At 40.4% G+C, this 23,748-nt stretch overlaps 1 protein-coding gene across 2 annotated transcripts in view; it reads left to right on the forward strand.

Moving 5' to 3' along the window:
• Positions 1–6,710: 6,710 nt before the first annotated feature.
• TRIP11 (thyroid hormone receptor interactor 11) overlaps positions 6,711–23,748 on the forward strand; it is a 63,494-nt gene continuing 46,456 nt past the window's right edge. Inside the window, exons 1-5 of one of the 2 annotated variants that reach the window (XM_044917895.1) lie at positions 6,711–6,925; positions 11,742–11,803; positions 18,000–18,110; positions 20,981–21,259; positions 23,104–23,172. In XM_044917895.1, the coding sequence (XP_044773830.1) occupies positions 6,787–6,925; positions 11,742–11,803; positions 18,000–18,110; positions 20,981–21,259; positions 23,104–23,172 (660 nt within the window). In that variant the 5' untranslated portion in view covers positions 6,711–6,786. The remainder of the gene's footprint in view (positions 6,926–11,741; positions 11,804–17,999; positions 18,111–20,980; positions 21,260–23,103; positions 23,173–23,748) is intronic. The other variant, XM_044917896.1, reaches the window with a different exon arrangement.

The following is a 23,748-nucleotide window of genomic DNA, read 5'->3' on the forward strand; positions in this document are numbered from 1 at the left end:
TCAATCCCCCCGACCCTGAGATCATGACCTGAGCCGAAATCAAGAGTCAGACACTTAACTGACTGAACCACCCAGGCACCCCCGAAAAAATAATCTTTTAAAAGGTTAGTAACTACATCTAACAAAGAGCATGCCAGTGCTCACCTTAAGCAACCCAAAAAACTGGCTGTATTTTTAGCATTAAAGACACTGCTTAACATTCCTCAGATCAGGATTTCAGGCAAGGCTTCCACTCCCCAGTTGTGCATTTTGTTTTTCTTCCTCTTATATCTATGCAATTGTTTTCATCACTATCAGACGATTATAGTTCCATTTTGAAATCTTAGCATATTTTGGTTGTTAATCCACATCATCAACTGTAGGGATTAATATCCAGATATCTCCCAGTTATACTCCTTCTGTCTCTGCCCCTTTTCATCCAGGACACCATCATATTATAGAAGCATGAGCAACAATATCATAGCTCTTCACTTAGACATCAGCCTTTAGATTTGGTTGTCCTAGAAAAACTTAATATATGACTTTATAAGCTCTAAGTTTTTTCTCTCTCATCTTAAGGAAATCAGAGCTGATTGGGCAACACACAAAGATTTTTTTTTTTTTTTTTTTTAATAATCTGCTTTCTGGGGCACCTAGGTGGCTCAGTGGGTTAAGTGTCTGCCTTTGGCTCAGGTCATGATCTCAGGGTCCTGGGATCGAGCCCCGTGTCAGGCTCCCTGCTCAGCAGGAAGCCTGATTCTCCCTCTCCTCCCCAGAAAGTGCTCTCTATCAATATCTCCGTGTCTCTCTCAAATAAATAAATTAAAAAAAAAAAAACTTTAAAAGAATCTGCTTTCTGTAAAGCAAATTCTTGCTTTACATACATGGGTGGCTTCATTGCTAAGATTAATTCATGGTTCAAGAAAGCTGCTGCGGAGCCCATGATTACATCTGCATCCCAGCAGTCAGAAAGCAAAAAGAGGATGGAAGGCCATGTGCCCGCCCTTTTTTTTTTTAAGTAGTATCTATAGCCTAAAGTGGGGCTCGAATTCACAACCCTGAAATCAAACGTCACATGCTCTACTGAATGGGCCAGCCAGGTGCCCCCTTGTGCCTTTTCTTTAAGGTTACCTCCTTGACGTTGCATATGCCATTTCCACTTATATTTACATGGGCCAGAACTGAATCACATGGCCACTCCCAGCTATAAAATGGTTTTTATTTTTATTTTTTTAAAAGATTTTATTTATTTGACAGAGAGAGAGAAAGCGAGAGCAGGAACACAAGCAGGGGGAGTGGGAGAGGAAGAAGCAGGCTTCCCGCCGAGCAGGGAGCCCGATGTGGGACTCGATCCCAAGACCCCGGGATCATGACCTGAGCTGAAGGCAGATGCTTAATGACTGAGCTACCCAGGCGCCCTATAAAATGGTTTTTATTCTGGGTGGTCATGAGTCTTAGCTTGGGCATCCTAGAGGCAGACCCCAAGATGAGGATTCCTGTGAAAATGATTTTTTAAAACGTGTTTTCAGGGGTACCTGGGTGGCTCGGTCAGTTAAGCGTCTGACTTCATTTCAGGTCATGATCTCAGGGTCCTGGGATTGAGCCCCCCATTGAACCCCACATCAAGACCCACATTGGGCTCTCCGCTCAGCAGAGAGTCTGCTTCTCCCGCTCCCTCTGCCCCTACCCCTACTCGTGCACTCTTTCTCTCAAATAACTAAAATCTTAAAAAAATAAAAAGTATTTCCAGGAAGTAAGGGAAGGGGCACGGTGGGGTAAGAACGTGGAATAAGGAAAGGAAGGCAAGCAAGGGTGTAACAATAAGCAAAGCCTCAATCCTGCAGACAGGTCTGGCCGGACACAGTATATTCACATCTTGGGGCTGTTACAACGTGGGCAGGGGAGCTGCATCATTTTAAATACTGCTAAACAAGGTTGTTTCAGCATTTCTGGGCACACACGCAGTGTGGGCTCTGGGAGCCTGAAGGCAGTCCTCTGCCGGAGAGGAACACCTGTTGAGAGTGAAAGCATCCCAAGAACAGGTGTGCACAGAAGTGGTAAAGGGATGACGGCATGAGGAGGCGGCCCTGGCATTTTCTGCTCTACCACGCATCCAGGCAAAAAGTTAGGGTTCAATAACTGTGCACGACGGGGGGAACAGACTCTGGGGAACGATTAGCCACTGCTAAGCGAGGCAACAGCAGAAGCGAGATGTAGCATTTTGGGCAAAGATGGAAAGTCTGTACGGGGGTGAGCAGAGCTGAGGAAGCTGAATACTGTGTTGAAGAGAAGTACACCCAATAGCAAACAGGAAACGAAAGCAACAACTATCTTGGAAGGTGGGGGTGAGATGTGGACTGAAATCAAGAGGACTGATGAAAAGTCTCCGAAAATAGCAGATTCCCCAGAGAGGAGGCATTCATCAAATAAAAAACAAACAAGTCAAAACACCCTTTTAAATAATTTGCAGAACTAAAAGACATGGTTTTTGAAAGCATTTGCTGAATGCCCAGCATAATGAATGAAACTATGAACAACCCATCGCAAAACACATCATTATTAACATGTTTCAGAGCATCAGGGGCACCTCGGTGGCTCATTCGGTTAAGCATCTGCCTTCGGCTCAGGTCATGATCCCAGGGTCCTGGGATCGAGCCCCACATCAGGCTCCCTGCTCAGCGGAGAGCCTGCTTCTCCCTCTGTCTGCCGCTCCCCCTGCTTGTGCTCTCTCCCTCTCTCTGATAAATAAATAAATAGATAGATAAATAAATAAATAAAATCTTTAAAACAAAATGGGGGTGCCTGGGTGGCTCAGTCGTTAAGCGTCTGCCTTCGGCCTAGGTCATGGTCCCAGGGTCCTGGGATCGAGCCCCGCATCGGGCTCCCTGCTCTGCGGGAAGCCTGCTTCTCCCTCCCACTCCCCCTGCTTGTGTTCCTGCTCTCGCTCTTTCTCTGTCAAATAAATAAATAAAATCTTTTAAAAAATAAAATAAAATAAAGCAATTTTTTTTTTTTTTTGCTTTACACTTGCATACATAAACCCATTTAGATAGTCTCACAGGAAAGGAACTGTTTTTTCTAGAGAAGTATTGATGATCCCACCACTTGAGAGACGGAAACCAGGTTCCAGCCAATAATATTTTTGTTTGCTTTTTTTTTGTTTCTAGCTATTGAGGTTTCAAAAATCCTAGGTTCAGGGGGCGCCTGGGTGGCTCAGTCATTTAAGTGTCCAACTCTTGGTTTCAGCCCGGGCTATGATTTCAGGGTCGTGAGACAGCCCCACATCGGGCTCTGTGATAGGCATGGAGCCTGTTTAAGATTCTCTCTCTCTGCCTCTGAGCCCCCTGCCCCCACCCCTGCCATAGTGCACTGGCTCTCTCTTAAAAAAAAAAAAAAAATCCTAGGTCAGAATTTCAGCTAGGCAGCCTAGATCGCATCACCTGGAGCCACTCAGATTCATGGGCTCTTTCTGATGTGAAATGTTTGATTGTGCAGGGCTGGTTTTGCTACTCATTATGTGATAATGAACATCCATGTTAGCTACAGGGATATTTGGCAGGAAAAGGAGAAGTTATCTTCAGCCCAAACTTCATCAAACTTGGATGTCTTTTAACTTTTATTATAAAAAATTTCAAATATATGCAAAAGTAAAAGACTAGTATAATGAACCTCTATGTACCCAGCTTCAACAATGATCAATTCCTGGCAATTCCTGTTTCATCTACTCTGCTCTCATTATTTTGAAGCACATCCCAAACATCATGTTATTTATCAGAATCATTCTTTAAGTCTCTTGGGCCATAGTTCATCCCAGAGGAAAAAAAAATACCCCATAAGGAACTTTCAGGACATAGCTTTTTATGTTACTTAAAAAATGATGTAAAGGCATGTAATTGTGTTTGTTTTCTTCATTAACTGCAGTATCTTTATGGCATGACATGAATTTATAGGATGGCTCGCCAGAGAATTTACAGCTGTAGGCAATAAAAGCTTGATTTACACTAGCTAAACTTTTCACTATGGTCCAGAAACCCAGTTAGGTCCCGTTTATGTGACCCCTCTGTTCAAAGCAGTTTTCCCCTCTGCTAATAGTGCCCCATCCTACTCAGTAAAAGCCAGAGCCCTTACAATATGGCCTACCAGGCCCTATGTGCTCTGTGCCCTCCCACTCTTTTTGTCCCCATCACTTAATCACCCTTCCTCACCCCACTCTGCTCCAGCCATCCCAGCCTTTTTGCTAATCCTCTAACCTGCCAAGGACCCTCCTGCTTCAGGACCCTTGCAGCAGCTGTTTCTTTCTGCCTGTACTGCTCTTTTCCATATATATCCACATATCTCACTTTTTTTTCCCCCTAAGCAAGCTCTAGACCCAATGTGGAGCTTAAACTCACAACCCTGAGATCAAGAGTCACATGCTCTACCGACTGAGCCAGCCAGGTGCCCTGACATATCTCATTCTCTTAATTCCTTCAAGTATCTGTTCAAGTATCACCTTATCAGTGAAGCCTTCCCTGACTACCTTCTATAACATTACAAGTGCCCTCTCTCTTATCTTTTCCATATGATCCTGACCCTGTGTTTTTTTCCTCCAAGCAGTCATCACTACTTGTCTATATTTATTACATTTTATTTATCATCTGTCCCTTCCCAGTAGAATGCAAGCTCCATGAGACCAGGGACTACATGTTTTTTTTTTCTCCTGCTGTACTCCCAGTGCCCAGAATAACGGTAGACACATCAACTTGCAGGTCATCTGTATGCCACATTTTTGAAACTTTACAAACACTTAAATAGAACTCACCAGGTACCAGGCACTGTTCCAAGCACTTAAAAATATTACCCTATTTAATCCTCCTTACGACCCCACCCAGTAGACACTATTATTATCATTTTCCATTTTACAAAAAAGAAACTGATGCACAGAGAGGTTAAGTAACCCACCCAAGGTCGTACAGCTAATAAGTAACAGCTCCAGGCAGTCAGGCCCTGGAGTCTGCACATCTAACCCTTGGGCACTGATATCTTACAAATAAAGTTTTTTTTTTTAATTTATTTATTTGACAGAGAGAGACACAGCGAGAGAGGGAACACAAGCAGGGGGAGTGAGAGAGGGAGAAGCAGGCTTCCCGCAGAGCAGGGAGCCTGATGCGGGACTCGATCCCAGGACCCTGGGATCATGACCTGAGCCGAAGGCAGTCGCTTAACCAACTGAGCCACCCAGGCGCCCGATGTCTTACAAATAAAACATTTAATAAACACTTCCAGAATGGGATGCAATTTTCTTTTAAAAGCATTCAGGTTTCAGGGAGAGCTGCTATTGCCTGGTGCCATCAGATTCTAAATAGTGGAGGCATTCCCAATGTTCCAGTCACAAATAGCGTAATCTGCAGTGACCCCTCTTGTAAACAAAATCAAAGAGAAAGATGCCAGTATATTTAGTGCTATGCTTAAAAGGACTGCAGACCCATTCTTTTCAAAGCAAAAAACGTGATAGTCCTCTGGCCAGGTAATGCATGCCCGTACCATTGCAGCAAGTACTTGTAAGTCACGTGACCTTTCTTCCCCTCAAGCAAGGCAGGACACTCTGCTGTGTGCACCCACTCGTGTAACAGGACTGTGAGAGGGGTGGGCACTTGCACACTTAGTGCCACCAACACCATAGGAGAGTTTCTGTTAGAACAGCACTTCTTCATAGTAAGTTGTCCTGCTGTCCTTTAATGAGTTTTTTTTTTTTTTTTAAAGGTGGTCTGTGTTTTAACTTCATGGGCTATACCGGCTTCATGAACAAAGCTCTTGGTATATTAGAGAAGGCAGGGTTTCAACTATGAGCTGTAAAGCTACCAGGAAAAATGACTACTACAGAAAGTAACCAACGTGTGTTTCCTGCCTGGACACGAGTTTGCAGCCCATCCTTTCTGTGTATCCCGAGCTCCTATCGTTAGTGTTGGGCACAGAGCAGCCCGACAGGCTGTTGCAGAATCAGCACAGTAACTGTGATAAGTAAAACCGCTTGCTGCGCAGTGCAGCGACGCTGCCAAGTGCCCTCGCACCGCTGGCTGCGTGTAGTCAGAATTAAACACTCAGGTCTTTCACCGACACCGTGAGGGTTCTTGGGCTTCCCGGGCCACACCGGCTTCCAGAGGCACCCACTGACGAAGGGCTCTGCCCGAAGGGCAGGTGCAGCGGGCGGGGACCGCCGCGTCACCCCTGGCTCTGGAGACCACTCCCTCAGAGGCCAAAGCCGGGGCGCTACGTGGAAGCTGACCTTGCCCCCTGCGCCGGAGGTACGCGGCCCCAGGCGCCCGCTCTCGGTCCTCCGCGATCCCATGCTCCCTTGCGCCAAGGACACGTCCGGCAGCTCCGCAGAGCCCTTCTACGCCAGCGCGGCGCCTCTCTATGATCCGTTGCCGCGTTCAGAGTGGGTGTCATGGCGGCTGGCGTCGAGTTGGCAGGAGTTGCCCACGGAACTGGGGAAAGTCACTAAAGCAGAGGAAGAAGTGGCCCAACCTGGACGTTGGGAAGTCGTGGGAATGAGCACAGGCCTCGCGGGGTTGACAGTGGCACTGGAGGCGGGCCCCTGGTAACGTCCCAGGTCAGGCCTCTGCGTTTCTAGGCAGAGTCCGGCGGTTAGTGGGAGCCCCCCGAAGCCGGCGTTGCCTAGGAACCCCTCATTGTGTTATCGAATCTTGAGTGTTTTGATTTGGATTGGTCCCGTGAAGGCGGCGGCTCGAGGACATTTGGCGGGATCGTCCGACGACGCTGGACGCTTTTCTCGGAGCGGACCAGATCGTTCTCTAAACCGCAGCGATGTCGTCCTGGCTTGGGGGCCTCGGCTCCGGCTTGGGCCAGTCTCTGGGTCAAGTCGGAGGCAGCCTGGCTTCCCTCACTGACCAGATTTCAAACTTTACAAAGGATATGTTGATGGAGGGCACGGAGGAAGTGGAAGGTAACAGCTGGAGCGATGGGAGGGAGGGCTTTTCTGGGACCCTGGGAGCGCCCGATCGGTTCCCACTTACATTCGTCGGGAGTGTCAGTCCTCCCTTTTTTCGTTATACTTCTTTTGCCTCTTAACAGATTTTCTCTGATGAAAGACACTGGGGTCCGGGGAAGAGTTCTGGTTCTTCTCCCATTGAATACTGTGGGTATGTCAGAGTGGAGGGAAACTGCTCCTACATGGAGTAGTTTATTTTTGTTTGGTTCTTCCACGCCCACCGCTTACTTTGCCTTTAGCTTGGGGGCGGATCTGATTTTGATCCTTTTCTTTTATACTGACACAATTAAAAAGTATCTGTGCATGACACATAGTTACTTTTTTCCTTCGAGTTTTGTAACAATTGAAACAACTCATTAAAATATTTAGTGAATCTTAAGCCCTTTCTGACTTGAATATATTGTTAAACATGGCTATAAGTTTTTCCTATTTATGTTTTTGCTTATTCTGGTGACACAGCGTTCCAGCTGAAATGTATTTTTGTGCCTAATTGCCCATTCTTCGACAATAAAACAAGGAAGATACGCTACCAATCCTTAGCAACTTTCACTCATTTTTGAAGTCCTTGTTTTGTTTTACTAATGAATAGTGACCCAGAGTTACATAGTAATCGATAGTTACGTTAATATTTTGATTTCTTGACATTTCTTTCCGCAAGTAGTATTTAGATCTAAAGAGTTCTTTCTTTATTAATTAAAGAGTACTTTAATTTCTTTTTTTTTTAAAGGTTTTATTTATTTGACAGAGAGAGACACAGCGAGAGAGGGAACACAAGCAGGGGGAGTGGGAGAGGGAGAAGCAGGCTTCCCGCCGAGCAGGAGCGCGATGCGGGGTTCGATCCCAGGACCCTGGGATCATGACCTGAGGCGAAAGCAGATGCTTAAAGACTGAGCCACCCAGGTGCCCCAAGAGTACTTTAATTTCAATGGAAGTCTGCCTCCACAGAGATGATGGGCTGGTCTTTTGGATGAGAGCACTTCCTTGGCTAATTTTATTTCTTATAAATTAATTAGCATTCTGGTTTAATTTTTTTATCCTGATATAATTGAAACTTCCAGTTTATTGGGTTGAAGTAGAGAAAGATAGTTTGAGAAGAAGAAAGTATATTTAGAATTTCTGTCTTTTTAGAAAGGAGAAGCATTGGAGAGCTGCTGAAATCCATTTTACTGCTTGGAGTACACCTTGGGTGGGAGTTGCATCAGGTGGGACAGGTTGAGGATGAGAGTGAAAGGGATTCTCTCTCCCTGTGTTCCATAAAGGATCGTGTGACCTTGAAATTTAGAACAGAAAAGAGCTGGATGACATGAGAAATGACTAGTCTCTCCTTGTAGCCTAGGTAGGGGAAAACAGTTGGCTATTCCTAGAAAATATGCATCCCCCCCCCCACCTGACTGTCCTATAGGCTTAAGGTGGAATGCATTTGTTCTTCCTGTCAAATGTACTTCTGTATTCTCATTCTTAATGGTTTCATCATCTGCCCAATCTACTGAACTAGAAGTCTTTGTCACCTTTGTTTTGCCTCTTTTCCATTTCCTGTTTCCAGTTGGTCACCAAATCTTATTCATTCTATACCAGAATTGTTTCTTATATTCGTCCTTTCCTTTTTTACCCCTTTCCTTTAGTTCAGACCTCCCTCCTTCTCTCTCCTGTGCACTTTCTCCTTCCCATCCTGTCACCCATTTCTCCATACTCCATTTCCATTTTCTTTTTCTGTGTGCTGCCAGTTTTCTAAAACATAGGTGCTTTAAAATCTTTTAGCTCTGTTCCTTACAGGGTAACATCCAAACCTCTTAGTTTTGGGAGACCAGAAACCTATCCTATCTGAGGTCAACCTCCCTTTTCTAGTCTTACCTCTTATTACCTCCTCTTCTCTCCAAATTGCCATACATATGCATGTTCACACACATAAGCGCTTACACCCAGAGCTTTTGCCACATGGAACTTTGTGAAGTACCTACACAACTCCAAGCCTCTGCATGGAAAGGCCTTCCTTTTCTACTTCCTCCTCTACCCTTCTTTGCTTGGAAAACAGTTTTTTCCTATTTGACTTTGCTCGCGTGCCAGGTACTTGGTGAAACCATTCTCAGTCCATGGCAGGCTGAGTTGATTGCATGTGATCTTGTGGATCTCTCTTTGAGAGCACTTACCATGTTGAGTTATAATTTACCTCTTTTCTTGATGCCCAGGGTAGGGACTATATATTTTTTTTATCCTTATATTACCAGTGTTTGGCACCTTCCTTGGTACATAGTAGATGCTCAGTAAAAAAAATTGCTCAGTATTAAAAATCTGCAAAGTTGCTCAATGCTTTTATTATTTCCCTTTCTGTTAAAATAGGACTTGCTTAACACCTAATTTATTGATTTTATAAATCATTTAAAGGGTCAGAGTACAGTTCATTTATTCATTTAACAGGTATTTATGGAGCGTCTACCCTGTGCCAGCAGTGAACAAGATAACAGTTTCACAATAGCACTGTTGGTACAGCTTGAAGTACATATTTGTACATACCAGAAAGTTGCTCTTGTACCAAAACTGTACTGATTTATTCAGGGTTAGGAACTTGGGCTTTTCAATTAGACATGGGTTGAAATTCCACTTCCATGCATTATAGATTGTGGGTCTTTGGCAAATTTTTAAATACTTAACCTCTATAAAGCAGAGTTTCCTTATCTGTTAAATAGATGTAATCATACCTATCATGGGGTTGGGAGGATTAAATGAAATCATGAGTGTAAAATGCCTAGCAGATGGCAAGCATTAATAAAGAGTAGCTGTTGTTTTGTTTTCCCTCAGCGAGGAAGAATTTTTTGGTCTGCATAATATCTCCCCTTTATTCTTAAAAAGACCAGGTTTTTTGGTTTTCTTGTGTGTGTTTTTTTGGAAGGAGGTAAGAGAGGAGGGCTGCATAAACCTATTTTTATCCCTCTTTGAAACAATTTCTGCTTCTAACAATGACCCTCCTCTTTGTTCTGAGTAGCAGTTAGACAATCCTGTCAGAGTTCAAGCAAGATGTATAAACAACCACAGAAGCACCTGCACCTGGTGATTTTCAAAACAAGAAAAGTGGGTTTGTCACTCTTCTTTATTGGATGTCACTTGTATCTTCTTTTGATTTAAACTGTAAATCAGAGTTCTTTTTTTTCCCTCAGATAAGTTATTTCTATGGTATTAAAGTACTGTGACTAATGAAAAATACTAGCACCTAGAAAAAAAATCTTAACTGATGATGATGTTCTGGTAGCATCAACAGTGCCATTTTGACAGAGCTGACCTCTGACTCTCTCTTTTGTTTTTGGGTTTTTTTTTAATTTTTAAAATTATTATTTTTAAAGATTTTATTTATTATTTGACAGAGACATAGTGAGAGAGGGAACACAAGCAGGGGGAGTGGGAGAAGGAGGAGCAGGCTTCCCGCGGAGCAGGGAGCCTGATGCAGAGCTCGATCCGAGGACCCTGGGATCATGACCTGAGCTGAAGGCAGACGCCCAGTGACTGAGCCACCCAGGCGCCCCACAAAAATTATTATTATTTTTTTTTAAGTAAACTCTGCACCCGATGTGGGGCTTGAACTCACGACCCCGAGATCAAGAGTCACATGCTCCACTGGCTGAGCCAGCCAGGTGCCCTGTCTCTGACTCTCCTTTTATTTTTATTTTTATTTTTTTTTAAAGATTTTATTTATTTGACAGAGGGAACACAGCAGGGGAAGTGGGAGAGGGAGAAGCAGGCTTCCCGCAGAGCAGGGAGCCCGACGTGGGGCTTGGCGTGGGGCTCGATCTCAGGATCCTGGGATCATGACCTGAGCCGGAGGAGGCAGATGCTTAACGACTGAGCTACCCAGGCACCCTCTGACTCTTTTTAAATGAAAATGTACAAGAGCAGACTGAGCTCATTCCCATTTTAAATAATGCCCATGTTACTTGACATAAGTGGTTTTTTTAGTGCATTTTTATTCTTTATTTAGGGGTTATTATTATTTGATAGATTGGGAGCAGAAGTTAGAAGTAGGGCCTAAACCCCAGCTGTATAAGTTTCGTCTAAAATTAAACTAAGCCCACAGAGAGAGATTTAATTTGTAAAACTCAATTTTCCATAATAAAATTTTAATGAACACTTCCAGGGGGGAAATGTAGATGTCCTACCTAGGTACAAAAGATAGGCAAAAATAGGGGTGCCCGGGTGGCTCAGTTGGTTAAGCGACTGCCTTTGGCTCAGGTCATGATCCTGGAGTCCCGGGATTGAGTCCCACATCGAGCTCCCTGCTCAGCAGGGAGTCTGCTTCTCCCTCTGACCCTCTTCCCTCTCATGCTATCTCTCATTCTCTCTCTCTCAAATAAATAAATAAAATCTTTAAAAAAAAAAAAAAGATAGGCAAAAAGAATGACTTACATGATGATAAAGCACATATGTGGCAATAGGAAATTGTGATAAAAATCAAGTGGTATACGGGGCGCCTGGGTGGCTCAGATGGTTGAGCGTCTGCCTTCGGCTCAGGTCATGATCCCGGGGTCCTGGGATCGAGTCCCGCGTCGGGCTCTCTGCTCCTTGGGAGCCTGCTTCTCCCTCTGCCTCTCTCTCTCTGTCTCTCATGAATAAATAAATAAAATCTTTAAAAAAAAAAAAAAATCAAGTGGTATACGTCTTTTGAGTTTATTCTCAGATCAGCATACCATTCTGTTGAAAGCTCAGTGAAATATATGTACTTTAAAATGCCTGTTTATTCACATGGTGTTGATCATATATTCAGTATATGCTGTTTCTTTCGTAGCAGAATTACCTAATTCTAGAAGAAAGGAAATTGAAGCCATTCATACAATCTTAAGATCAGAGGTAAGGAAAATTAAAGACTATTATTGAACTTAAGATTTTTTTTTTTCTTTTTTGAAGGCATGACAGTAACTTACACTGTTTTTCAGTTCTCTCTTTTTACTGCACTGCTTGCCAGTTTTATTTCTTCCCCTTTATCCCAGTTCTTTTTCAGTGTTATCATCATCTTTTAGATGAAGAATATTATTTACATATTATTCCACTTTGCTGTTTAATATTCCCATCATCTTTTACGTCCTGGAAGTTGGAAAGTGGCCTAGTGTAGAAATACTAGTGGCAACAATTTATCAAGGAATTACCGTGTTCTGACAGTGTGCTCAATTGCAGTAGTACATTTATTGACGTATAATATGAAGAATGCAATTCTATTTAGTCTAGACCTTTTTAATCTGCTAACATGAAAAAAAAGTGATATTTGTACACAAAGAAGAGTATAGGTATAACTAATTTTACCATTTTTTTTTTCCCATTGTTAGTGCCTCGTGGTGACTACCTCTGGACATTGTACTTAATGGGGATGAGGAAAACTTGGGAAGGGTTCAAAGGAAAGCTGTAAAGAAAATGAAATGATTTAAAATGGGATCTACTGTAAAGTACTAATGACACTCAACAATTTAGCCTGTGGATAAGAATAATGAGGGAACACTTAATATTTCATTAAAATATATTTTTAGGGTACTGTGGTAAGCATGTTTTCCTCTTTGCTAAACCCATAAACAGAGAAAATTGAATTTAAAATACCAGAAAATATTTACTGACAAGCATTATTGAACTCTGGCCCAGATTACTAAGGTGGATGTAGAGGGACCTCTCAAGAGGGATTGTCATGGTATTCTGTCTCAATTCTCGATGGCAGTTTGGTGACACTTGAGGTGTTAGGTATAATTACCTAATAAGTAGATGCTTCAGTGACAGATGAACTTAATACTTCTTTCTTTGTACGGCTGAGAGAGAAAATTTCTCTCTCCCTAAGAAATCCTTGGGAAAGCACTCATTAATTAGTATAGGCCCATCCAGAAGAATTAAATGGCAGAGATGTATGTAGTGGCATTAATTTAGGTAAATTCACCAGTGTCTTATTTGGGGGAAAAAAGTAAATAGGGTGAACCTGCTTAGTGAATGTCTGCTCTCTCTTGAGCTTGAGAGGGGAGAGAGAACTCTTCTGTCCCCCTGTTGATCTCACTTCAAATCTCTCATGGGGGGTTAATGCAAGCATGATTCTAGTGTTTAGAAATATTTTTGGTATAATGCATCCCCAAATGAAAGAAAGCCACCTTCCTCATTTGATGCTTATTCACAGTAGCTTGAGCTACTCACATGCTAGAAGAAAAGAGACTGTTGGATTTCCCAAGGGCTTTGTTTTCTAAGGTGACTGATTCTTGCTGTGTGTCAGCACAAAAACACTTCATACCCTCACCCCATACATGACTATGTAATAAGGGAATAAGGTGAAGCTATGATTAAAGCCATCAGGAAACTAAAAAATATAAAATTCTATTTAGAAAGTCTTAGATTTTGTTTGTTTATTTTAGGGAAAGAAAGAGCGTGAGTGGAGGAGGGGCAGAGGGAGAGGGAGAGAGAATCTCAAACAGGCTCCGAGCTGTGGGGCTCGATCCCTCAACCCTGAGATCATGACCTGAGCCAAAACCAAGAGTTGGTTGCTTAACCAACTGAGCCACCCAGGCAGCCCTATTTAGAAAGTTTTAGTATAGACAGAGGGCATTGTGTTTTCCAGAGGAAATTAGATTTGCTTACAGACATTAATATTTGAAGCTGACTGAATTAGTTAGGTTTCTTCAATTTAACCCTCTATACCAAGAAAAAGTCTCATCACATTTACCATCTGGATCCAATGAACTCCTAATTTTTTTTTTTTTTTTTAAGATTTTATTTATTTGACGGAGACACACACAGTGAGAGAGGGAACACAGGCAGGGGGAGTGGGAGAGAGAGAAGCAGGCTTCCCGCGGAGCAGGGAGCCCAATGCGGGGCTCAATCCCAGGACCCTGGGATCATGACCTGAGCCGAAGGAGACGCTTAACGACTGAGCCACCCAGGTGACCCCAATTTTTTTTATATTAAATCATTTTGGAAGTAATTTACAGAAGTAGGAATAAAGTGATAGTGAAAAACTTTATTAGAAATTTTAATAAGAACTTATTTATGGCGGGGCGCCAGGGTGACTCAATCGGTTGAATAGCTGCCTTAGGCTCAGGTCATGATCCTGGAGTCCCGGGATCAAGCCCCACATCGGGCTCCCTGATCAGTGGGGAGTCTGCTTCTCCCTCTGCTCCTCACCCTGCTCTTGTCCTCTCTCATTCTCTCTCTCAAAAAAAATAAATAAAAAATCTTTTAAAAAAAGGACTTCTTTATGGCAAGTCCATATTTTTATTCCATATATTTCTGGTTTTGAAAACAGATATACTCGGGCGCCTAGGTGGCTCAGTTGGTTAAGCGACTGCCTTCAGCTCAGGTCATGATCCCAGGGTCCTGGGATCGAGTCCCACATCGGGCTCCCGGCTCAGCGGGGAGCCTGCTTCTCCCTCTGACCCTCTCCCCTCTCATGCTGTTTCTCTCCTGCTCACTCTCTAATAAATAAATAAATAATCTTTAAAGAAAAAAAAAAAGGAAAACATATATACTCAAAATAGACAGTGTTCTTTGCAGTTAACTGCTTTTTAATAACTCTTATGCATGAACTGAAATGCATGTTATTTTGTAGGTACTGATTCCAGATTTCAGTTACATCTCTAATAGGTTTCAGCTGATCATGACTTTGGTTTTTCTCATGTCATTAAAACCAGTATTTTTTAAAACTTTGATGGCTTATGATTTTGTTGAAGAGATGATGACTGTCATCTTTGCTCCATAATTACAAAGCCAATTTATAAATATCAATTAGATTTATAAATACCAATTAGATATATAAATACCAGTTAGAATGATCAGTCCACTGAATTTTTTTCACTTTATGTTATCTTTTTCTTCCCAGTCACCTTTGTATACACACCTCGCTACAGCATTTGTCCACGTATGAACTATATCAAGTAAATGTTGGTGTTCAAATATCATATATAGTAAAAGAATACCGTCACATAGCCATTTAGCAAAGTGGGATGGCTCAGGGCCTTGTCACAAAATATTGTGAGGTAAAATCTTTTCCTGTTGAATGACTAACTTGATGAGAACACCATATTTCTTTTTTGTTCTTAGAAATATATTGTTCACTCATTAATTTTGGAGTTTGAGAAAATTCCTCTAGGGTATTTTTACTTGAAGACTTGGCTGGGATTTTTGCCTCTACAACCTGCTCACCACAACCATCAGACTCTGGAATGCTGTTTTCTGTCTCTTCACATTTGTCTTCTAAGTTGTCTTAATAACTGAAATGTTTCCTCTGTCAGTTTTCTTTTCTTTGTGGAAACAAAAGTTCTGAATTTTCATGTGTTCACTGAAAGCAAAAAACAATAAAACCAAAAAGACGCTGCTGAGGTGGGTGTCTCTAGCTTTTTCCTTTTTAAAAGGTGGTACAGTACTTCGGGCACTGCAGTCAGAAAACTGGTTATTTCACTATTGCGTCATTCTTCTGAGTGATTCTGTCAGGCTTCTGTTTTCTTATTATATAAGACTTTTTTTTAACCTACTTGAGAATAATTGGTGAATAATGATAAAATAATTTTTAGGATGATAAAATATCAAAATGTTTCAAAGACAGAAAAACAAGGTCATTATAACCTCGTGAATATTCTTAGGTTTATAAAGGGCTCAATGACCCTTTATGGTAATTGCAAGATAGAATGAGTTTTATTTTATTTTATTATTTATTTATTTTGAAGATTTTATTTTGAAGTAATCTCTGATCCCAGTGTGGGGCTTGAACCCACAACCTCGAGATCGAGTTGCACGCTCCACCAACTGAGCTGGCCAGGTGCTCTGAGTTTTATTTTATTTAAAAAATCAGTAATTTTTCTTTGTTTGTTAGAAGACGTCTAAGAAAGAATGAAAGTCTTAAGTATCTGTCCTTACAGATAGTTAGGACTGCTCAAAAAAGAAACTCAAAAAGTAAAGTTGGTTCCAGTAGACCTTGATGGTATAACAAGGGTTGAGCATGATGGAATAATATAAGGATATGAGAATCTCATGAATTTCATGGGCAGAAATCATAACCAGATTTTAGAAAGGGGATGCAAGCAAAACTTCAGACCACCAGGGATTTGTCTCTCTCATTTTTACTTCTCTGTTCTTTACGTGTGTTTATTCATTTTCCTTTCACATCAGACAAGCCATCCTGGTTCCATATTCCATATAATAGAAAATATGGCCACTCACAAGTAATGTCATAGATCAGCCACATGAAGAGAATCTGTCCTTCATGTACTTTGTTAACTGTGACTCTCGCATGGCTAGGGAGGTGAGGGCAGACAAGCAATTAGTTATTGGCCAAATTGGAAGTTTTCAAGTTCTAGTTATTAACCAGAGTTCAACAAATAGCCTTAGTTATTTTTATCTGAAAAAGCCTAGAGTGGGCTTTTATGACTGGGTTTTGACTTCACTATATCGTGTTGCTTCAGTTATGTTTGGTGTTTTTCATGTTAAAAGCTCACAGAAAGTTCTGCAGAAGCCACCAGAAGAATAGAAGGTAATTAGTTGCATGGGCCTGGTCTTATTTCTATTTCTTCAAGATAACAAAATCTGTATTAGATTTCTGGAGGCAGACTCCCAAACTAGGGTTTATGTTTATTCCTTTGATTTTTCTCTGTGTATTTATATAATCTCTCTGGATCATAACTTTCACATCTGTTGATGTAAGAAATTCCTAGACTCTAAAAAAACAGGTGATATTCTCAAAGTGAAAAAGTCTTTACCTTCTAGCAGGAACTTTTTCCCCCACCACATCTGTCACCTTTCTCTCAGTTTTCATTGTTAAATTGTGTTTGTAGATATATTAGTGGAATTCTTAGTCTTACTAAGTTTCTGTGATAATTTGTAAATTCTTTTGCAGAAAGCTTTAGTGCCCATTTATTTTGCTCCATAATATCCTTATTCATTGAAACTCAAGGAATGATAATAGGTTAAGGTAATTTAATATTGGAGTACATAGAATTTAAATAAATTTTTAAAAGATTTATTTATTTGAGAGAGCACGTGTGTACTAGCATGAGTGGGGGGAGGGGTAGAGGGAGAGAATCTTTCAAGCAGACTCCCCGCTGAGCAGGGAACCCAACACAGGGCTTGATCCCATGACCCATGAGATCATGACCTGAGCTGAAACCAAGTCGGACGATTAACTGACTGAGCCACCAGGTGTCCCAAAATTTTAAGTAATTTTTAAAATGTATTTTCCAAAATCTTAGAACAAAAGACTGTGATATCTAGATTTCATTGAATTAGAATATTTTGTGTATTTCTAACTAGTTTTTGAACTGATCTCTAGTATGGTTTTCAAATTGGATTTTTCAGAGGTGCCTCAGGAGCCTAGCAGATAGGTAGTATGGAAGGTATGATAGGTAATGTGAAGCTTTGGCCTCCTACCGGTACTTCAGCGAGAAGTCTTTTTTAAAAAGATTACTTTTAAAAAGTTATGTTTGGGAAGAAAACACAAGTTGAAATGTGTAATCTAGTTTATTCATTAACCAGACATATACTGCCTATTATATGCTAGACCCTGGATATGCAGAGATGGGGGAAACATTGATTATTGGCTTTTTTTTAGCAGAAAATCAAACTGAACAGGATATACTTTTTTTTTTTACTTTGGTTCAGAATTTTGCATAATCTCTATAAACATGCTTATTGCTCTTGTAGCTTTTTTTTATTTTTATTTTTATTTTTTTAAGATTTTTATTTATTTGACAGAGAGAGAGAGACAGTGAGAGAGGGAACACAAGCAGGGGGAGGGGGAGAGGGAGAAGCAGGCTTCCCGTGGAGCAGGGAGCCCGACGCGGGGCTCGATCCCAGGACCCTGGGATCATGACCCAAGCCAAAGGCAGACGCTTAATGACTGAGCCACCCAGGCACCTCACTGTTGTAGCTTTAATTAAAACTATATTTCAAAGGCCAGAATTCTGCCTGAGAACTTTTATATTTTATATCTTTTTCTGTATAAAGTGATATGTTTTTCATGATGCCATGCACATAACTTACTAACATGTTTTACTTTTAGTCTTTTTGTTGAAAATACTTTTTTCTTTGTTTCTAGAATGAGAGACTCAAAAAACTTTGTACTGATTTAGAAGAGAAGCATGAAGCGTCAGAGCTTCAAATAAAGCAGCAATCTACAAGTTATCGAAATCAACTACAACAGAAGGAGGTAAAAGTTATTACAGTTACTTCATATTTATTTCCTAGGAATGTTTTTAGGAAGGTTTTTAAGAGTTATAAATCAAGCTATATACAGATCCATAAAAATACTGAAAGGGTGATGAAGTTAGTAATTCCCAACTCAGTTTGATACCACTGTTTTAACAAGAACTCTAAGCTTTTCTGTTAAATTTATATTTTGTAAGCTAACCTTTACTTCCTACTTCCAAAAGCAGAAAACTCTTCCAATAAAGTATCTTCAGGCATCTGTTGCTTATAATTTCTGATTTTATGACACCTAATCTTTCCTCTATTTACTTAAAATGGTGACTCAGTGTGATCATTGCTAATGACATTTCGTTTTTAAAAATGATTTTGACTACCAGTGTTCATATATCTTGAATTGGCATTTATTTGACTTCCATGGAAAAACAGAATATTAAGTATATTAAGTTGACTTACATTGTTCTATAAATATTTTTTCCCTTTAGTGTTAGAAGTGTTTATTTTGGAATTGGCTTATCTTTTCTTTGCCATGCTGGTAATAGATATTATATAATTTAAACAGCGCTATAATGAATCCTTAAAATATAGACTATGTCTCCATGTTTCATTTTGTTTTTAAATTATCTTCAGGGTGTAGTACATAAATGGAATTCAGTAAATACTCTTAGGAATTGAGCTGTTCCTTGTTTTATTATCCAGATCATTTGGGTTTTCTTTAGTTTGTTGATTAAGTATTCATTTCTACCATAAATTCATATATGAGTTGGTTTGTTGTTTGTTTATTTAAAAGATTTATTTATTTTTATCACTTCTTGGCATTTTGGCTAAGATCAAGTGTAAAGATTTATTTATTTTAGAGCGAGAGAGGATGTGTGAGAGTGGGGGAGGGAAGGGTAGCCAGAGAGGAAGAGACAGAATCTCAAGCAGACTCCGCACTGAGCATGGAGCCTGACACCATGCTCGAACTCACGACCCTGAAATCGTGACCTGAACCGAAACCAGGAGTTGGATGCTCAACTGACTGAGTCACCCAGGCATCCCCATATATGAGTTTTTAAAATTTACATGCACTGATTTTTAGTTCTTTCAGTAACATACTAAGTTGAAAAATAAAAGCAAGCCACGTTAAAGATAAAGATAAATAAGAGCTTAAATTTCCAATCTGTTGGGAATTGACTTCATAAAATACAATAAAAATAAATTACTACAAAAATAAGATGAATATAAGAAAAGAAAATTACAAATTCAAGTTAAAGGTAAAAGCCCACTGGTAGTAAACATTTATACCTTCAGTCCACAGACCACTTTGATCAGCACTGACTTATAAATATTACAATAGTGCAGTAGTTCCCACCCAGGGATTTACAGCTGAATCACCCATGATACTTTAAAAAAATATACACATTTATGTCCTCCAGGAGATTCTGATTTTGGTGTACTGGGAAGGGGCCCTGGTATTGGTATTTTTCAGAAACTCTATAGGTCATTCTCATGCTTACATCCTAATTGAAAACACTGCTGTGGAAAATCTGGCATTTTATTTTCTACTTAACTATTGATATTAGAGGGCAAATTAAGCATTTTAGTTTAGAAATGCCTCTTTGTTATTAGCTTGCATTTTTTTAAATTCGATAACTTGATATAAATACCAGTTTTATAATGAGAACTTTCTTTGTATTAAAGCTACACTTGAAAATAATTTTGGATTTCAGTATTTTGTACTAGAATGAAAGATAATATATGAGTATACTTAAGTTCTGCTGTTTTTTGCCCTCATGATGTTCATATTCCCCAGAGATGCAATTTAACTCATGTCAGTTATGGGCAAATGAATGAAATGTGTGCTCTCTCATAAATTTTTTTTTTAGAGAAGGGGTTTGGTACGAGAAACCTGTTTGTTATGACACTTGACATAATTGTGTTTGGTTTTTGTTTAATTGCTTGGCTTTACATGTGTAGAAATATTGTTACTTGTTGGCCAATTCCCAGTATCATATTCTCCTTTGTGGCAGCATGTCTTTTGGGGTAGGTATTTTACAGAAAGCTTATCTCAATTCTCCCTAGCTTACTCACTTTTATATTTTGAGTAATCTCTCACTGAGAATGGATATGGCATTGTGGTAAGTCCGTATGTTCATAATTTCTTTTGGACAGTGAGTTAGTATTGCCCCCTCTTAGTCAAAACTCCACTAAGGGTCTCAGAATTTTTATACCGTTCTTTCCCTGAGTAAAGTCAAATTTTCACTGGCTCCTTTTTCCAAGGCTAAAGCCAAGGCCTCTTTCATTATATGATTTCTTTCTAAGACTCAAGGGCTAATAATAACCACAGGCTCACTGTTATCTAAGAATGGATTAATAAAGCATTCTTCCAGCTATTGTACAGACCACTACAAAGTTACTCCTGATTCTGGTGCATTTTAAGCCTAAATTCCGCCATAATCAGTAACATAAGACTATTCCAGCAGATGCTTCAAAGAAACTTTCTAATACACAGACTACTGCAGCTTTCATTTTCCCACCACTTATGCTTTGATAATACAAATAGAACCCTTGGAAATTGTCTGTACTACCTGATACATGAAGATAGTTAAGCCCATGTTTAACTGAGAATTTCGTTGCTCTAGTTGACATGAGTGAGATATTCTGATCTTTGTACTATTTGAAACATTATCTCTGCTTTAACTGGTAGTCATGTTTCGTTTTTAAATAAAAATGTACTGGTTGGGGTGTTATAGAAGACTTGGATTCAGCTGAAAGAGTTACCATCATTGGATAATCTTAAAGTATTATAACTTTTAACATTATGAGTCTATAAAGACATCAGTATGGTTATTTTAAAGTACCTTCTCTAAAATACAGATTATAAATGTGTAGGTAGAGATCAGCCATCTTAAAGCAAGACAGATCGCACTGCAGGATCAGCTGCTGAAGCTGCAGTCAGCTGCTCAGTCCACACATTCAGGAGCTGGTGGCGTACCGGCAGCCCCTGCATCCTCTCCCTTTGGCTATCGGGTCAGTCACCATGCTTCAGCTTTCCACGACGATGACATGGACTTTGGTGACATAATTTCATCACAACAAGAAATAAACAGGTTGTCAAATGAAGTTTCAAGACTTGAATCTGAAGTTGGTCATTGGAGGCATATTGCTCAGGTAGGTAAAATTATCATGAATCTTTGAAAACTATTAGTGAGGAAAAATAGTGGTTCTATATGTGGAACTTTTGGTATCAGAAAGAACCCTGGACTAGGAAATTGAACACCTGTGTTCTAATTCTGCCAGTGATTTTTCTGAGTGATTTTGGTCAGGTCATTTTTCTTTCTCAGCCTCTGTTTCCCCCTCTATAGAATATTTGGAAGAAATTTTCAAAAAAAATTGAGAGCTGGGCGCCTGGGTGGCTCAGTCGGTTAAGCATCTGCCTTTGGCTCAGGTCATGATCCCAGGGTCCTGGGATCGAGTCCTGCGTTGGGCTCCTTGCTCAGCGGGGAGTCTGCTTCTTCCTCTCCCTCTGCCTGTCACTCCCCCTGCTTATACTCTTTCTCTGCCAAATAAAGAAATAAAATCTTAAAAATATGTATATATATTGAGAGCAACAGAACCATGTTTTAAAATAAAAAGTTACAAGTCCAGGACTTAAAAGAGATAAAAATGGAGTTGCTGTGGATGAACTAGCATCTTTTCCCATGGAGTCCCTGGGGCTTCTTAAATGGCAACTCCAGGGCTCCAAGACCCCAGATTTGAAACTACTTGCGTAGATGTTCTCTGAGGTTCCTCTTATCAGTTATGTGTAAAATGAAAATCTGATCATTGGTATAAAATATGTTAAACTTGTGTGTTGTTTTTTGTACATTAGAAATTAAATCCTTGCTGGGCGCCTGGGTGGCTCAGTTGGTTAAGCGACTGCCTTCGGCTCAGGTCATGATCCTGGAGTCCCGGGATCGAGTCCCGCATCGGGCTCCCTGCTCGGCAGGGAGTCTGCTTCTCCCTCTGACCCTCCTCCCTCTCATGCTCTCTGTATCTCATTCTCTCTGTCTCAAATAAATAAAAAAAAATAAAATCTTTAAAAAAAAAAAAAAAAGAAATTAAATCCTTGCTATTTGAGGCATAAACTTTCTTTCAAGGGACACTTTTCACTTTATACATCAGATTCTATATACTATTAATGTCAGTCAACATGAGACCCAAAGGAAACTGGAACATTGTACATTTGGATTTCATTTCATCAGTGTGGAGAAAAAGTATATAAGTAAAGAAATTATTTTCTTTTTGTGAGTGCGATCTAGTTACATAAAGGAAAAACCCTGCCAATTAAAATTACCTTTTTACTTCCCAAGTTGCTAGACATTCCCAATATCCAAAATAAATCTTAGAACGATCAGTTTGTCCACCTTATCTCTAAAAATATAGTAGTTTTTAAAGTACTATAAAATTGTAGATTCTCTGTCCTACCATTAGAAATTAGGATTTCATAGCCTATTTTAGAGCCTTGGAAATTGCATTCAAACAAGTAAATTCCTCAGGTGATTCTGATACACATTTTAGGAAACACTGCCTAGGATGAGCCATAATCAAGAGTCAGATGCTTAACTGACAGCCTGGACGCCCTTTGAAAATTATCTTTTATTTGTTGTGTATTACTCACAATTGGACTGGGTTCTTTAAAAGGTGCTTGGCATTCTTTAATCCGAATTTGTCTGGGAAATGCCCCCCGCCAAAAAAAAAATACAGATATATATATATTTAAAAGATTTTATTTATTTGAGAGAGAGAGAGAATGAGCAGGGAGAGGGAGAGGCAGACTCCCCACTGAGCAGGGAGCCTGATGCAGGGCTCGATCCCAGGACCCCAGGATCATGACCTGAGCTGAGGGCAGATGCTCAACCGACTGAGCCACCTAGGTGCCCCTGAAAAATATTTTTTAATAAAATTAGTTTGTGACTTTCTCTTTTACAAGAAAGCCAATACAATTATTTTCTAATTCTGTTTTAATGATCTAGACTTCTAAAGCACAAGGATCAAATAACTCTGATCAAAGTGAAATCTGCAAACTGCAAAGTATCATTAAGGTAAGGAGCTTGTTGGAACAATGACTATTTTTTCTTTTTCTTTTTTTAAGATTTTATTTATTTATTTGACAGAGAGACACAGCGGGAGAGGGAACACAAGCGGGGGAGTGGGAGAAGGAGAAGCAGGCTTCCCGCGGAGCAGGGAGCCTGATGCCGGGCCCAATCCCAGGACCCTGGGATCATGACCTGAGCTGAAGGCAGATGCTTAATGACTGAGCCACCCAGGCGTCCCATGACTATTTTTTCTTAAGATTTTATTGTTTATTTATTTGAGAGAGAGCAAGAGAGAGAAGGAGCAGGGGGAGGGGCCAAGGGAGAGGGAGAAGCAGACACCCCGTTGAGCAGGGAGACCAACGTGTGGCTCGATCCCAGGACCCTGGGATCCAGCCCCGCATGGGGCTCAGAGAGTCTGCTTCTTCCTCTGCTTATGTGCTCTCTCTGTCTCTCTCTAATAAATGAATAAAGTCTTAAAAAAAAAAAAGTATGAGTCTAATAGAAGTCTGTTATAAAACTAATTATATAGATTATGATTGTTTCTTTTTACCATTTTGTATTTTCATCCTTTATGACAGCAAG

This window comes from Neomonachus schauinslandi, chromosome 9 (genome assembly GCF_002201575.2).
Source record: "Neomonachus schauinslandi chromosome 9, ASM220157v2, whole genome shotgun sequence".
Classification (NCBI taxonomy): domain Eukaryota; kingdom Metazoa; phylum Chordata; class Mammalia; order Carnivora; family Phocidae; genus Neomonachus; species Neomonachus schauinslandi.